Source organism: Thalassophryne amazonica, chromosome 9 (assembly GCF_902500255.1).
Source record: "Thalassophryne amazonica chromosome 9, fThaAma1.1, whole genome shotgun sequence".
Taxonomy (NCBI): Eukaryota; Metazoa; Chordata; class Actinopteri; order Batrachoidiformes; family Batrachoididae; genus Thalassophryne; species Thalassophryne amazonica.
Window position 1 is genome coordinate 2,908,061 of NC_047111.1, and position 17,359 is coordinate 2,925,419.

General features: G+C 40.8%; 1 protein-coding gene across 1 annotated transcript in view; it reads left to right on the plus strand.

Annotated features, from left to right (window-relative positions):
* Positions 1-17,359, plus strand: part of ttc3 (tetratricopeptide repeat domain 3) — a 190,832-nt gene that overhangs the window by 20,021 nt on the left and 153,452 nt on the right. The window contains exons 6-7 of the mRNA XM_034177494.1: positions 10,463-10,516; positions 10,996-11,128. Of these exons, the coding sequence (XP_034033385.1) occupies positions 10,463-10,516; positions 10,996-11,128 (187 nt within the window). The remainder of the gene's footprint in view (positions 1-10,462; positions 10,517-10,995; positions 11,129-17,359) is intronic.

Below are 17,359 nucleotides of genomic sequence, written 5' to 3' on the forward strand. Positions count from 1 at the left end.
TTACTAAAAATGACAAATTTCCCACCATTTCTACAAAGTTCCCGTAAGTACACAAGCTGAATAAAATCTTAGATTTGCTGTGAGTTCAAGTGTAAATAAACTGTGTTCTGGAGGGTTATTGAGGATTTACTGTTTTAAATAATCTAAATATTTGGTTTAATTTTGTCTGAGTTTCTTCCAATAACCTGATTAATAGGAAACCTTTTATTTTCATATATTTGATAATAAAACTGATTTTCGAAGACAATATGAAATAATACAGTAGTGTTCAGAATAATAGTAGTGCTATGTGACTAAAAAGATTAATCCAGGTTTTGAGTATATTTCTTATTGTTACATGGAAAACAAGGTACCAGTAGATTCAGTAGATTCTCACAAATCCAACAAGACCAAGCATGAAATTGGGCTATTAGTAAAAAAAAAGTAGAAAAGGGGGTGTTCACAAAAATAGTAGTGTGGCATTCAGTCAGTGAGTTCGTCAATTTTGTGGAACAAACAGATGTGAATCAGGTGTCCCCTATTTAAGGATGAAGCCAGCACCTGTTGAACATGCTTTTCTCTTTGAAAGCCTGAGGAAAATGGCATGTTCAAGACATTGTTCAGAAGAACAGACCTCTCGCACCGGTATAACCACCGGTATAGTAGATACAGTTCAGTGTCCGCAGAGTATAATGCCAGTCAAAGCGTGGCTGTTACGACAGTTCTCGTGCAGCGGGACTGGCTGGCTGCTACAGTGACGCTGTGTGCTTCTATTTCTATTTCTGTAAGGGGTCCTCGGGTTTCATAATTCTCTTGCTAAACCTTATAGTGCAAATGTCTGTGAGTAATACTTATCTTTTTATGTTAAACAGACCTGTTAATGGTCTTCTGAAACAGTAAATAAATGTATTTTATACAAAGTGTATGTTTTGCCGCATACGGTAAACACGCACCTAGTGATATTTGACCGGATCTCCTCGCTGATTGGCGTTCAAATGATGTCATCGTCGAGGGTATCAGCATGGCGGCATCTTCGGCATTGAGTGTTGGTGCTAATTTTTCATCTTTAAATGCTGTTTCGGGTGCCATAAACTCGTTTGAATCGAACAGAAAATCACCTACTCCCGGAGGGATTCTCGGATGCTAAAAGCAGCTCAAAAACGTGACATAGCCGCGCGCGAAATTATTTCCTCCATGTGGGGAAAATTATTTCCACCGCCGCGCCAAAAATGATTTCCACCAGCACTTTTCGCTACGCAGTGGAAATAATTTTGGGCACGGTGGAAGTAATTTTTGCAGTCTTGGTAATTTTCTGTGTAGGGTGGGGATGATAAACTAAACCTGCAAATTCAAGACAGAATAAAAACAAAAATACAGAAGTCCACATCGGCACGTGTGTTTTTGTTTTTTCTCTGTCAGTGTCATGTCTGCAAAACCTTCGATCAGTCCACCCCTGAAAATAGTGAATGGTAAAATATGCCAATTTTCAATAATGAAAATCACCAGTATCAAGCTACTATCATGAATGTGAAATAAGGAGATCTTAAACTCCGATCGCCTTTAAGTTCCCGCTCGACCACGGCTGTTCTGTTCACTCGTGAATAAATTTAGATGGCCGGCAAAACAGTGCAACCCGCCGTTTTGCCGGTGCCGCATACAGTGAAATATCGTCCAGTTCAATTTGCCTAGGGCGCCGCCAAGTTGAAATAAAATCTATGATGATGTCATTTGAACTAGCCAATTAGCGAGGCGATCCAGTCAAATATCGTTAGGTGCGTGTTTGCCGTATCCAGCAAAATATAACCTGCCTATTTTATAACTTAAAAACAGGAGCAATGCTAACGCATTAGCATGTCTATGGCATTGTCAAAGTTAAAGTTAGCATTAGAGTCAAATGCATTACAAATTGTAGTATTCATTTATTTCTATTTATGCATTGTAATCATAACATAATAAAAAGTAAAACAGACAATGTAAAGTTTGTTCAAAAGGGAGTGGGAAGAAGTCTAAACTTATTGAAGAATAACATTTCAATATTATTTCAGTATTTTTTTTTTTCTTATTTTAACTTGGATAAAATACACCAGCAACCACTATTTATTCTCGCGTATGCCCGGATAGAGTTGTAATTATGAATACTTTGATGTTGTTGTTAACCGGGACGTTAATTTATGTGCAACGAGTTTTAAACACTTACTGAAGAACAAAGTAACTCACCTGGATCTCACATAATGTCTAATCCAGTGTGCTTCTCTGTGTGACTTTAAAACAGACTGATTTCTAGCGCACGCAAAACACTTTGGCATAAATTTAAAAATGCATAAATACACAAAAATGCGCAAACTAATTCTCACATTTCTATAGCTGTCAATCAAAATGGGATTCAGCCTTTTGACTGATCATCCAATCATTGTGCAGAATTCCAGCGTCCAGGCCTGCCCACAGCTCCATTCACCCCCAGAGACGTTCAGTATCCGGGGGCGGGACCACATCATGGCTTTATCCAATGAACGGCGCGTTTCGTGGCAATGAGAAGAGAAAAAAAAAAACCTTTCCAGGCCGTCCCACTGAAGTGAACAGACACTCGGCTTCTACAGGAAAACGCGCTGAACACAGACCGAATGAGAAAAAGATTTCTGAGAAGTTAACAAAATAGATCCAGTCGATTTGTGATAAGTAGCTGATTCTAACTGAACATAGTTGATCATTTAATGTTTAGGTCATACCTGTCGGAGAGGTCTTTCTCCGTCAGGCTGGGGGACTCCACCTCGTCTTCAGCCCCTCTTCATTGTGGAGTCCCCCAGGGTTCTATCCTGGGACCCATCCTCTTTGCTCTTTATCTCCTCCCACTCAGAGAGATTTTTAAAAAACATGACGTGGCCTACCATTTTTATGTTGATTGTCAAATCTACATGCTTATCATTAAAAACAGCCTTTGCCCCCTGACACCCCTACTCGATTGTCTGTGTGACGTCAGGGCTTGGTTGTCACAGAATTTTTTGAAACTTAATGAGGGCAAGACAGAGGTTATGTTGTTTGGAAGTGCCCTCGTTGACTTGGGACCTCTCAAGGATTTTGTACGTCCCAAAGTCACCAGCCTTGGTGTCACAGTAGTTAGCGATTTTAAATTTGATAAACAAATGAATGGTGTTTTGAAATTGTGCTTTTATCATCTTTGTCTTTTAGCAAAGGTAAAACTGTTTTTGAACAAGTTGTGCACTCTTTTATTTCAAGTTGTCTGGACTACTGTAACGCACTTTATTTCGGCATTAGCCAACAGGCTCTCTCGTTTGCAGTTAGTCCAGAACGCTGCAGCGCAACTTTTAACAGGGGCGTGAGCACATAACCCCAATTCTTGCATCTTTGCACTGGCTTCCTGTTAGTTTTAGAATTGATTTTATTGTTTGTCTTTAAAGCTTTTTGAATGGAATGGCCCCTCAATACATCACTGACCTCCTACAAATTTACTCTCCGGCGCGTGCTCTGAGGTCTGAGGGCCATTTCCAGCTTGTGGTACCCAAGACAAGACTTAAAACCGGGGGGACAGGACTTTCTATGTGGCTTGCCCCAGACTTTGGAACGCTCTGCCCCTCGATGTCCGAACAGCCCCCACAGTGGAGTGTTTTAAGTCTCGTCTCAAGACCCACTTTTATTCTCTGGTTTTTAACACTGTGTGAGTTATGTGGTCCTCTGTTTTATTGGTTTTGTTTTTATTTTGGTAGATTTTATTGGTTTTATCTTTTGTATGTTGTATGTATTTATTTATTGTGCACATTTTAGTTATTTTTATTGTTAAATTTTAGTTATTTTTATTGTTAATTTTCTTTTTAATTTATTTCTTGACTATTGGGGTTTTATCTATCGTGATTCTACTGTATGTGCAGCACTTTGGAAAGTCTTTGTTGTTAAATGTGCTATATAAATAAAGTGGATTGGATTGAATGTTTTGACATTTTAAGGGAAGCTGGCCCTCCCTTGCATTCGGAGAGAAACCCCCGCTGCCCGGATTACATTTCAGATCTACAATTTAAAAAAATTCATAAATCCCCCCCTTTTTTTTGTTTTTCACCCCTTGCCTCTCTGTGTGAGGGACTGAAAATATCAACTATTTTTAAAATAAATCTTGTCCTTCTTGAATACAGTTTATACTGTACGTTAGTAGCGTGATAAACATGCTATTATTAAATATTAAAACCATTCACACACACGGAGTAAAGCCCTGGCCATACAGAATAATGAGCCACATAGCATGAATGTCTTGTGCGAGTCGAGTTATTCCAGAAACATAGTAGAATAGTGGCTCTTAGAGGCACATGTCTGAGTGTGATGCTAATTTTGTGAAGTTGAAAATTAAGCAAAAATTGCGTGGGGCAATTTGTGTACAAGGTACTACGAGGAGAAATTATGTTTGAGGCATGTTAAGTGGTGAGTATGAGGCTGTTAGAGACCCATTATCTGAGTACCTGGCAGCTACGTGGACAGGCTACCTGCGACAGAGCAGGTTCCACTCTGAGAAAGTCCTTGTAAGCCTTTTTTAACATCTGTTTCCTGCAATTCCTTTACAGGAACATTATATACGTGGCTCGTTATTCAAATAATCACTGAAATGTCTGACAAATCCATACGTGGCTCATTATTCATGGCTTTATTATTCGGTCTGACCGGTCTTAAATATAAAATCTTACCTTCCAGTGACATTCATCATCAGTCTCGCAAAAACACATCCCCATAAAGCCTGATTTTGGAAATGACATCTGAAATATTTTAATTCCTTGTCCTGGCTGAAGAAAAGTCCCTCTGACAGTTGCTCTGTCAGATCATGGTTTCTGCGCCAGAGGTCGTCTATCAGGTTGCAGCGCCTGGTGTGGCTGGGCTGATCCGGGACCATCACAGTCTCCTGCAGGTGTAATCCGTTGGTTGTCTGTGGGCGTTGGTTCAAGTCTCTGCTTTGAGCATAGTACTGTGCAGCACCGACCTGAACCGCAGCCTGTAAAAATCCATAAATTAGCAGCATCATTGATTAAGCTGCAGTGTTCAAAGCGTGTAGAAAAAGTAGTGTATTTAGCCTGCTGGTCCACAGTTGTCAAACTTCTGGTTCCAACTGAAGTCTCACCTTCATCATTGGGACAGTGTCAAAACAGCTGTCTTCAAAATGTTAAACAGGACGGACGAGTTGCTGGGTGACCCACTGATCTATTAATCCACTCATTGTGATGCACGCGATCCTTAGAAAACTTAAATAAGCTGACTCCGTCTGCACAAGTGTTTGAACAAACACAATACATCCAGCCGGCATAACTGCAGAAATGAAGCACTTACACACAGAAATCTGTCCAATCGCTAACAAAACGAATGGGACTGCTAAAACAATTGTTCTTCCGCTGATGTCACTTCCTCCTTCTCCGATTTTGTGACTAGCCTGGTAGTTCCTGGTTTTTAGTGGTGTGCAGTTCAGTATTTACAACCCCTGGCAATAATTATGGAATCACTGGCCTCGGAGGATGTTCATTCAGTTGTTTAATTTTGTAGAAAAAAAGCAGATCACAGACATGACGCAAAACTAAAGTCATTTCAAATGGCAACTTTCTGGCTTTAAGAAACACTATAAGAAATCAGAAAAAATAATTGTGGCAGTCAGTAACGGTTACTTTTTTAGACCAAGCAGAGGGAAAAAAATATGGACTCACTCAATTCTGAGGAATAAATTATGGAATCACCCTGTAAATTTTCATCCCCAAAACTAACACCTGCATCAAATCAGATCTGCTCGTTAGTCTGCATCTAAAAAGGAGTGCTCACACCTTGGAGAGCTGTTGCACCAAGTGGACTGACATGAATCATGGCTCCAACACGAGAGATGTCAATTGAAACAAAGGAGAGGATTATCAAACTCTTAAGAGGGTAAATCATCACACAATGTTGCAAAAGATGTTGGTTGTTCACAGTTGGCTGTGTCTAAACTCTGGACCAAATACAAACAACATGGGAAGGTTGTTAAAGGCAAACATACTGGTAGACCAAGGAAGACATCAAAGCGTCAAGACAGAAAACTTAAAGCAGTATGTCTCAAAAATCGAAAATGCACAATAAAACAAATGAGGATGAGGAATGAATGGGAGGAAACTGGAGTCAACGTCTGTGACCGAACTGTAAGAAACTGCCTAAAGGAAATGTGATTTACATATAGAAAAGCTAAACGAAAGCCATCATTAACACCTAAACAGAAAAAAAACAAGGTTACAATGGGCTAAGGAAAAGCAATCGTGGACTGTGGATGACTGGATGAAAGTCATATTCAGTGATGAATCTCGAATCTGCATTGGGCAAGGTGGTGATGCTGGAACTTTTGTTTGGTGCCGTTCCAATGAGATTTATAAAGATGACTGCCTGAAGAGAACATGTAAATTTCCACAGTCATTGATGATATGGGGCTGTATGTCAGGTAAAGGCACTGGGGAGATGGCTGTCATTACATCATCAATAAATGCACAAGTTTACGTTATTTTGGACACTTATCCCATCAATTGAAAGGATGTTTGGGGATGATGAAATCATTTTTCAAGATGAATCTTGCCATAGAGCAAAAACTGAAAACATTCCTTGCAAAAAGACACATAGGGTCAATGTCTTGGCCTGCAAATAGTCCGGATCTTAATCCAATTGAAAATCTTTGGTGGAGGTTGAAGAAAATGGTCCATGACAAGGCTCCAACCTGCAAAGCTGATCTGGCAACAGCAATCAGAGAAAGTTGGAGCCAGATTGATGAAGAGTACTGTTTGTCACTCATTAAGTCCATGCCTCAGAGACTGCAAGCTGTTATAAAAGCCAGAGGTGGTGCAACAAAATACTAGTGATGTGTTGGAGCGTTCTTTTGTTTTTCATGATTCCATAATTTATTCCTCAGAATTGAGTGATTCCATATTTTTTCCCTCTGCTTGGTCTAAAAAAGTAACCATTACTGACCATTAGTAACCATTATTTCCTGATTTCTTATAGTGTTTCTTAAAGCCAGAAAGTTGCCATTTGAAATGACTTTAGTTTTGTGTCATGTCTGTGATCTGCTTTTTTTTTTCTACAAAATTAAACAACTGAATGAACATCCTCCGAGGCCAGTGATGACACAATTTTTGCCAGGGGTTGTATCTCTTCAGTAACTGCACAATGGGAAAGCATTCATTTCAAACTGTTTAATTTTAGTTTTAAAAACTAAAAAAACACCATGTTTTTTTTTTAAGTTTTAAAAACTAAAAAAAAACATATGGTGTTGCCTACACTTTAAGTTCCTCAAAAACAACAGTGCATTTCCCTGCAGGCTAATGGGTGGCACCGTGTGGCCGTATTTGTAACTACATGTTCATTCTGGGGGTTGGAACGCGGCTGCTGGTCTCTGTTAAAACATTTCAGCTTCCTGATGACCTGTGTTTATACTCGTACTCATCCTTTGTTTTGAACTGGTAATGTACTTGTTGTTGAAGTACATTTGCTGTTTGGGTTCATTACAGCCTTTCTTTGTAAAAACCGGAGCAGGCACTTCAGCTGCTGGAGGTTCTGCACTTTTGGGGCCATACTGTCTGCAATGAAATATGTCAAAGTAAATTTTTACACTCAACAAAAATATAAAGGCAACACTTTTGGTTTTGCTCACATTTTGTATGAGATGAACTCAAAGATCTAAAACTTTTTCCACATACACAATATCACCATTTCCCTCAAATATTGTTCACAAACCAGTCTAAATCTGTGATGGTGAGCACTTCTCCTTTGCTGAGATAATCCATCCCACCTCACAGGTGTGCCATATCAAGATGCTGATTAGACACCATGATTAGTGTACAGGTGTGCCTTAGACTGCCCACAATAAAAGGCCACTCTGAAAAGTGCAGTTTTGTTTTATTGGGGGGGGGATACCAGTCAGTATCTGGTGTGACCACCATTTGCCTCATGCAGTGCAACACATCTCCTTCGCATAGAGTTGATCAGGTTGTCAATTGTGGCCTGTGGAATGTTGGTCCACTCCTCTTCAATGGCTGTGCGAAGTTGCTGGATATTGGCAGGAACTGGTACACGCTGTCGTATACACCGGTCCAGAGCATCCCAAACATGCTCAATGGGTGACATGTCCGGTGAGTATGCCGGCCATGCAAGAACTGGGACATTTTCAGCTTCCAAGAATTGTGTACAGATCCTTGCAACATGGGGCCGTGCATTATCCTGCTGCAACATGAGGTGATGTTCTTGGATGTATGGCACAACAATGGGCCTCAGGATCTCGTCACGGTATCTCTGTGCATTCAAAATGCCATCAGTAAAATGCACCTGTGTTCTTCGTCCATAACAGACGCCTGCCCATACCATAACCCCACCGCCACCATGGGCCACTCGATCCACAACATTGACATCAGAAAACCGCTCACCCACACGACGGCACACACGCTGTCTGCCATCTGCCCTGAACAGTGTGAACCGGGATTCATCCGTGAAGAGAACACCTCTCCAACGTGCCAAATGCCAGCGAATGTGAGCATTTGCCCACTCAAGTCGGTTACGATGATGAACTGGAGTCAGGTCGAGACCCCGATGAGGACGACGAGCATGCAGATGAGCTTCCCTGAGACAGTTTCTGACAGTTTGTGCAGAAATTCTTTGGTTATGCAAACCCATTGTTTCAGCAGCTGTCTGAGTGGCTGGTCTCAGACGATCTTGGAAGTGAACATGCTGGATGTGGAGGTCCTGGGCTGATGTGGTTACACGTGGTCTGCGGTTGTGAGACTGGTTGGATGTACTGCCAAATTCTCTGAAACGCCTTTGGAGACGGCTTATGGTAGAGAAATGAACATTCAATACATGAGCAACAGCTCTGGTTGACATTCCTGCTGTCAGCATGCCAATTGCACGCTCCCTCAAATCTTGTGACATCTGTGGCATTGTGCTGTGTGATAAAACTGCACCTTTCAGAGTGGCCTTTTATTGTGGGCAGTCTAAGGCACACCTGTGCACTAATCATGGTGTCTAATCAGCATCTTGATATGGCACACCTGTGAGGTGGGATGGATTATCTCAGCAAAGGAGAAGTGCTCACTATCACAGATTTAGACTGGTTTGTGAACAATATTTGAGGGAAATGGTGATATTGTGTATGTGGAAAAAGTTTTAGATCTTTGAGTTCATCTCATACAAAATGGGAGCAAAACCAAAAGTGTTGCGTTTATATTTTTGTTGAGTGTATGATGTGGATTTTCCACAGTATCCCTGCTCTTTCTGATATGGGGTTGTATGTCATTGAGGCCCTCTGTACATAGTTATGTAGAGGTGATGATGTGTCCTTCAACATCGGTTCCATTCTAGGCATGGGCCAGTATGAGATTTGGATGGTATGATAACCGTGGGCAAAAATACAGCAGTTTCACGGTTTCACAGTATTATGTATAGCTTTAAAATGTGCTTTAAAAACATTATGGCTATTTGCATATGAAGCACGCGTGATTCAGGCGCACTAATTGACGTGATGTCTACCGCTACGAGCACTATACCACTGACAACTTTAGAGAAAATACCAAATTAAGTCTCTTTTAGACATGTAGCTTCTGCCCCGTGGGAAACATGACTTACTTGCTTTGGGAGAAACGTGGCTGGAATAAGGTCCGGAACTCCGGATGCTCAATACTTGTCCCAGCTTCACCAACAAAGTGCTTGGAATAGATGTATTTGTCCTTCTTGACTTGTTTGTGGGAGAAATTTGGTCGACCACAAGCACTACTCGAGTCCACCACTTGTACTTCTCAGTGGTTTCAAAGACGGGATAAAGTTTACTCCTTCCATGTAATACTTTGCAGGTATCTTGAATTGCTCCTAGTCCGACACAGGCCATAGCTACGGTGCTTTGTTACCACCATTTTTGGTTTGAAGGGCTATTCTGCAGAAATAAAATGAAAAAATGTTGGACGACCTCCTTCCTCCAATTCGTTGGAGTCTGCCCATGTAATCCCATACAGCTGACTCGGTCCTTGTAGACGGAGGGAAAAGTTCAGTGCAGACTTCTCCTCCTTCAGCCATGATGCAGAGCTAGCTAACGTTAGCTGCCTGTTTGTAAACGGAGACAAAGGTGCGCGCCAGGGGGAAGGGCGGCAGCGGCCCCTCCACTCTGCCTGTCCAGAATTATCATAACCCGCTCATACCGTAGGGATGGTATAACGGAAAATTTTAGTGGTTTTGATACCGTGGTATACTGTGAAACCGGTTATCGGCCCATGTCTAGTTCCGTCCACCCTTTAATCCAACAGTTTGTCATTAGTTCAGCTCTGCAGGAAGGTCAATGAGTCACTCGGTGAAATCACCTGTTCTCGGTAACACATGGTTGGACTGACTGACTGAATCGGGCATTACCTGCCTCTGGTGCTCATTCCTCTTTGACAGCAGTCTGACAGGGCTTTGATGTGTGTGTGCTAAAGTAATTATTTTTTTGTCCTGTGCTTATATTTTTCAGTTGAAAAAGGATCAAACCAGGCATGTCTTCTGGTTAAACAACAAGTTTAACTTGGTAAGTGTGACTTACAAATTCAGTGATGTTGAATGCATCAGAATTGGTTCATGTGGTGACAAACTACCAGTGCGCACACACACACCTGAGAACTGTCTGGGGACTGACTGACCAACACCGCACCCCTTACTCCAGAATCAACATCTTCATGCTGAACTGACTCCATTTGGCTTGTTGCTAAACATGTGGACAAAGACTTTGTGAGACTGGGATTGAGTGACCACAGCCGTTTGTAGCAGTAAATGTGAGGTGCCCCCTCCCCCCAACACACACACACACACGTGGTCACCCGGAGGACGACAGAGTCTACCAGGGCGTTGATAACTATACACAGTGTCACCCATCTGTAGTTCTCCAGTGGACAGTGACTGAGCTGGAAAACTCTACACTTGTTTTAGCATCACGTTAGGAATATGAAGTGGAGCTTTGAGAAGTGCTGAAGGATTCCGGTGTTTGATCTTGTTGTTTTTTGCCCGCAGCGTTCTGCAGAGGTTTTCGAGGACGCCCTGTATTGGCTGGAGCGGTCAGGAGAACCTGGTATCTGCAGTCGCGTCCTGGAGCTTGGCCATGCGCAGACTTGTTGTAAAGCTCTACACCTTCCCTTCAATGAGTGTAAGATCCAGTCTCACGGCCGTCCTGATTGTTGTTTCAGTCACAGGATAGTTTGATCCTCCACAGTGGACGATACAAACATGGTTTGCAGGCACGTTTGTATCGTGTTGATACACCGCAGAGGGTGACATGAGCCTTTAGGGTTATATATATTAAAAAAAAAAATCTGAAAGGTTAGCAGCTCCAAAGTTGGACATTTGCTTCCAAACACAAACTCTGAAAGTATGGCAGAAAATGATGATTTCTGCACATTTCAATGTTATGTTGGTATAATTATTTCTGGATGCATGTATTTAGATGTGTAGGTTATTATAGCAGATTTTTATTTATTTTGAGCTGCTTGCTCTGCTGCCATCACAACCCAGATAAGCAGTTAAAAATGAAAGAATTTTATACACTGTGGACATTTGAAGCCAAGAGTGAAGCATGTTTTTAAAGGTATTTTTGTAATTTTTGATCCTGCGTTGTCCTTTGACCTCCACATTAGAGATATTATGAGGACTGCTTTTTTTTTTTCTTTCATTTATATAGCGCCAAATCACAACAAACAGTCTTCTGCTGGGACTGGTTGGGGCTGAGGGAGAGAACCAGGAAAAAGACATGCTATTGAGGGGAGCAGAGATCAATCACTAATGATTAAATGCAGAGTGGTGCATACAGAGCAAAAAGAGAAACACTCAGTGCATCATGGGAACCCCCCAGCAGTCTAAGTCTATAGCAGCATAACTAAGGGATGGTTCAGGGTCACCTGATCCAGCCCTAACTATAAGCTTTAGCAAAAAGGAACGTTTTAAGCCTAATCTTAAAAGTAGAGAGGGTGTCTGTCTCCCTGATCTGAATTGGGAGCTGGTTCCACAGGAGAGGAGCCTGAAAGCTGAAGGCTCTGCCTCCCATTCTACTCTTACAAACCCTAGGAACTACAAGTAAGCCTGCAGTCTGAGAGCGAAGCGCTCTATTGGGGTGATATGGTACTATGAGGTCCCTAAGATAAGATGGGACCTGATTATTCAAAACCTTATAAGTAAGAAGAAGAATTTTAAATTCTATTCTAGAATTAACAGGAAGCCAATGAAGAGAGGCCAATATGGGTGAGATATGCTCTCTCCTTCTAGTCCCTGTCAGTACTCTAGCTGCAGCATTTTGAATTAACTGAAGGCTTTTCAGGGAACTTTTAGGACAACCTGATAATAATGAATTACAATAGTCCAGCCTAGAGGAAATAAATGCATGAATTAGTTTTTCAGCATCACTCTGAGAAAAGACCTTTCTAATTTTAGAGATACTGCGCAAATGCAAAAAAGCAGTCCTACATATTTGTTTAATATGCGCTTTGAATGACATATCCTGATCAAAAATGACTCCAAGATTTCTCACAGTATTACTAGAGGTTTATCTGAGTTTAAAAGCAGGAAATTAGAGGTCATCCATGTCTTTATGTCTGTAAGACACTCCTGCAGTTTAGCTAATTGGTGTGTGTCCTCTGGCTTCATGGATAGATAAAGCTGAGTATCATCTGCGTAACAATGAAAATTTAAGCAATGCTGTCTAATAATACTGCCTAAGGGAAGCGTGTATAAAGTGAATAAAATTGGTCCTAGCACAGAACCTTGTGGAACTCCATAATTAACCTTAGTCTGTGAAGAAGATTCCCCATTTACATGAACAAATTGTAATCTATTAGATAAATATGATTCAAACCACCGCAGCGCAGTGCCTTTAATACCTATGGCATGCTCTAATCTCTGTAATAAAATTTTATGGTCAACAGTATCAAAAGCAGCACTGAGGTCTAACAGAACAAGCACAGAGATGAGTCCACTGTCTGAGGCCATAAGAAGATCATTTGTAACCTTCACTAATGCTGTTTCTGTACTATGATGAATTCTAAACCCTGACTGAAACTCTTCAAATAGACCATTCCTCTGCAGATGATCGGTTAGCTGTTTTACAACTACCCTTTCAAGAATTTTTGAGAGAAAAGGAAGGTTGGAGATTGGCCTATAATTAGCTAAGATAGCTGGGTCTAGTGATGGCTTTTTAAGTAATGGTTTAATTACTGCCACCTTAAAAGCCTGTGGTACATAGCCAACTAATAAAGATAGATTGATCATATTTAAGATCGAAGCATTAATTAATGGTAGGGCTTCCTTGAGCAGCCTGGTAGGAATGGGGTCTAATAGACATGTTGGTGGTTTGGAGGAAGTAACTAATGAAAATAACTCAGACAGAACAATCGGAGAGAAAGAGTCTAACCAAATACCGGCATCACTGAAAGCAGCCAAAGATAACCATATGTCTTTGGGATGGTTATGAGTAATTTTTTCTCTAATAGTTAAAATTTTATTAGCAAAGAAAGTCATGAAGTCATTACTAGTTAAAGTTAAAGGAATACTCGGCTCAATAGAGCTCTGACTCTTTGTCAGCCTGGCTACAGTGCTGAAAAGAAACCTGGGGTTGTTCTTATTTTCTTCAATAAGTGATGAGTAGTAAGATGTCCTAGCTTTACGGAGGGCTTTTTTATAGAGCAACAGACTCTTTTTCCAGGCTAAGTGAAGATCTTCTAAATTAGTGAGACGCCATTTCCTCTCCAACTTACGGGTTATCTGCTTTAAGCTGCGAGTTTGTGAGTTATACCACGGAGTCAGGCACTTCTGATTTAAGGCTCTCCTTTTCAGAGGAGCTACAGCATCCAAAGTTGTCCTCAGTGAGGATATAAAACTATTGACGAGATAATCTATCTCACTCACAGAGTTTAGGTAGCTACTCTGCCCTGTGTTGGTATATGGCATTGGAGAACATAAAGAAGGAATCATATCCTTAAACCTAGTTACAGTGCTTTCTGAAAGACTTCTATTGTAATGAAACTTATTCCCCACTACTGGGTAGTCCATCAGAGTAAATGTAAATGTTATTAAGAAATGATCAGACAGAAGGGGGTTTTCAGGGAACACTGTTAAGTCTTCAATTTCCATACCATACGTCAGAACAAGATCTAAGGTATGATTAAAGTAGTGGGTGGACTCATTTACATTTTGAGCAAAGCCAGTCGAGTCTAACAATAGATTAAATATATCAACATATTGATTTATTCTGCCTTACAGAAACCTGGTTACAGCAGGATGAATATGTTAGTTTAAATGAGTCAACACCCCCGAGTCACACTAACTGTCAGAATGCTCGTAGCACGGGCCGGGGCGGAGGATTAGCAGCAATCTTCCATTCCAGCTTATTAATTAATCAAAAACCCAGACAGAGCTTTAATTCATTTGAAAGCTTGACTCTTAGTCTTGTCCATCCAAATTGGAAGTCCCAAAAAACAGTTTTATTTGTTATTATCTATCGTCCATCTGGTCGTTACTGTGTGTTTCTCTGTGAATTTTCAGACCTTTTGTCTGACTTAGTGCTTAGCTCAGATAAGATAATTATAGTGGGCGATTTTAACATCCACACAGATGCTGAGAATGACAGCCTCAACACTGCATTTAATCTATTAGAGTCTATTGGCTTTGCTCAAAAAGTAAATGAGTCCACCCACCACTTTAATCATATCTTAGATCTTGTTCTGACTTATGGTATGGAAATAGAAGACTTAACAGTATTCCCTGAAAACTCCCTTCTGTCTGATCATTTCTTAATAACATTTACATTTACTCTGATGGACTACCCAGCAGTGGGGAATAAGTTTCATTACACTAGAAGTCTTTCAGAAAGCGCTGTAACTAGGTTTAAGGATATGATTCCTTCTTTATGTTCTCTAATGCCATATACCAACACAGTGCAGAGTAGCTACCTAAACTCTGTAAGCGAGATAGAGTATCTCGTCAGTAGTTTTACATCCTCATTGAAGACAACTTTGGATGCTGTAGCTCCTCTAAAAAAGAGAGCTTTAACTCAGAAGTGCCTGACTCTGTGGTATAACTCACAAACTCGTAGCTTAAAGCAGATAACCCGTAAGTTGGAGAGGAAATGGCGTCTCACTAATTTAGAAGATCTTCACTTAGCCTGGAAAAAGAGTCTGTTGCTCTATAAAAAAGCCCTCCGTAAAGCTAGGACATCTTTCTACTCATCACTAATTGAAGAAAATAAGAACAACCCCAGGTTTCTTTTCAGCACTGTAGCCAGGCTGACAAAGAGTCAGAGCTCTATTGAGCTGAGTATTCCATTAACTTTAACTAGTAATGACTTCATGACTTTCTTTGCTAACAAAATTTTAACTATTAGAGAAAAAATTACTCATAACCATCCCAAAGACGTATCGTTATCTTTGGCTGCTTTCAGTGATGCCGGTATTTGGTTAGACTCTTTCTCTCCGATTGTTCTGTCTGAGTTATTTTCATTAGTTACTTCATCCAAACCATCAACATGTTTATTAGACCCCATTCCTACCAGGCTGCTCAAGGAAGCCCTACCATTATTTAATGGTTCGATCTTAAATATGATCAATCTATCTTTGTTAGTTGGCTATGTACCACAGGCTTTTAAGGTGGCAGTAATTAAACCATTACTTAAAAAGCCATGACTTGACCCAGCTATCTTAGCTAATTATAGGCCAATCTCCAACCTTCCTTTTCTCTCAAAAATTCTTGAAAGGGTAGTTGTAAAACAGCTAACTGATCATCTGCAGAGGAATGGTCTATTTGAAGAGTTTGTCAGGTTTTAGAATTCATCATAGTACAGAAACAGCATTAGTGAAGGTTACAAATGATCTTCTTATGGCCTCGGACAGTGGACTCATCTCTGTGCTTGTTCTGTTAGACCTCAGTGCTGCTTTTGATACTGTTGACCATAAAATTTTATTACAGAGATTAGAGCATGCCATAGGTATTAAAGGCACTGCACTGCGGTGGTTTGAATCATATTTGTCTAATAGATTACAATTTGTTCATGTAAATGGGGAATCTTCTTCACAGACTAAAGTTAATTATGGAGTTCCACAAGGTTCTGTGCTAGGACCAATTTTATTCACTTTATGCATGCTTCCCTTAGGCAGTATTATTAGACGGTATTGCTTAAATTTTCATTGTTACGCAGATGATACCCAGCTTTATCTATCCATGAAGCCAGAGGATTCACACCAATTAGCTAAACTGCAGGATTGTCTTACAGACATAAAGACATGGATGACCTCTAATTTCCTGCTTTTAAACTCAGATAAAACTGAAATTATTGTACTTGGCCCCACAAATCTTAGAAACATGGTGTCTAACCAGATCCTTACTCTGGATGGCATTACCCTGACCTCTAGTAATACTGTGAGAAATCTTGGAGTCATTTTTGATCAGGATATGTCATTCAAAGCGCATATTAAACAAATATGTAGGACTGCTTTTTTGCATTTACGCAATATCTCTAAAATCAGAAAGGTCTTGTCTCAGAGTGATGCTGAAAAACTAATTCATGCATTTATTTCCTCTAGGCTGGACTATTGTAATTCATTATTATCAGGTTGTCCTAAAAGTTCCCTAAAAAGCCTTCAGTTAATTCAAAATGCTGCAGCTAGAGTACTGACGGGGACTAGAAGGAGAGAGCATATCTCACCCATATTGGCCTCTCTTCATTGGCTTCCTGTTAATTCTAGAATAGAATTTAAAATTCTTCTTCTTACTTATAAGGTTTTGAATAATCAGGTCCCATCTTATCTTGGGGACCTTGTAGTACCATATCACCCCAATAGAGCGCTTCGCTCTCAGACTGCAGGCTTACTTGTAGTTCCTAGGGTTTGTAAGAGTAGAATGGGAGGCAGAGCCTTCAGCTTTCAGGCTCCTCTCCTGTGGAACCAGCTCCCAATTCAGATCAGGGAGACAGACACCCTCTCTACTTTTAAGATTAGGCTTAAAACTTTCCTTTTTGCTAAAGCTTATAGTTAGGGCTGGATCAGGTGACCCTGAACCATCCCTTAGTTATGCTGCTATAGACGTAGACTGCTGGGGGGTTCCCATGATGCACTGTTTCTTTCTCTGTTTTCTCTGTATGCACCACTCTGCATTTAATCATTAGTGATCGATCTCTGCTCCCCTCCACAGCATGTCTTTGTCCTGGTTCTCTCCCTCAGCCCCAACCAGTCCCAGCAGAAGACTGCCCCTCCCTGAGCCTGGTTCTGCTGGAGGTTTCTTCCTGTTAAAAGGGAGTTTTTCCTTCCCACTGTAGCCAAGTGCTTGCTCACAGGGGGTCGTTTTGACCGTTGGGGTTTTACATAATTATTGTATGGCCTTGCCTTACAATATAAAGCGC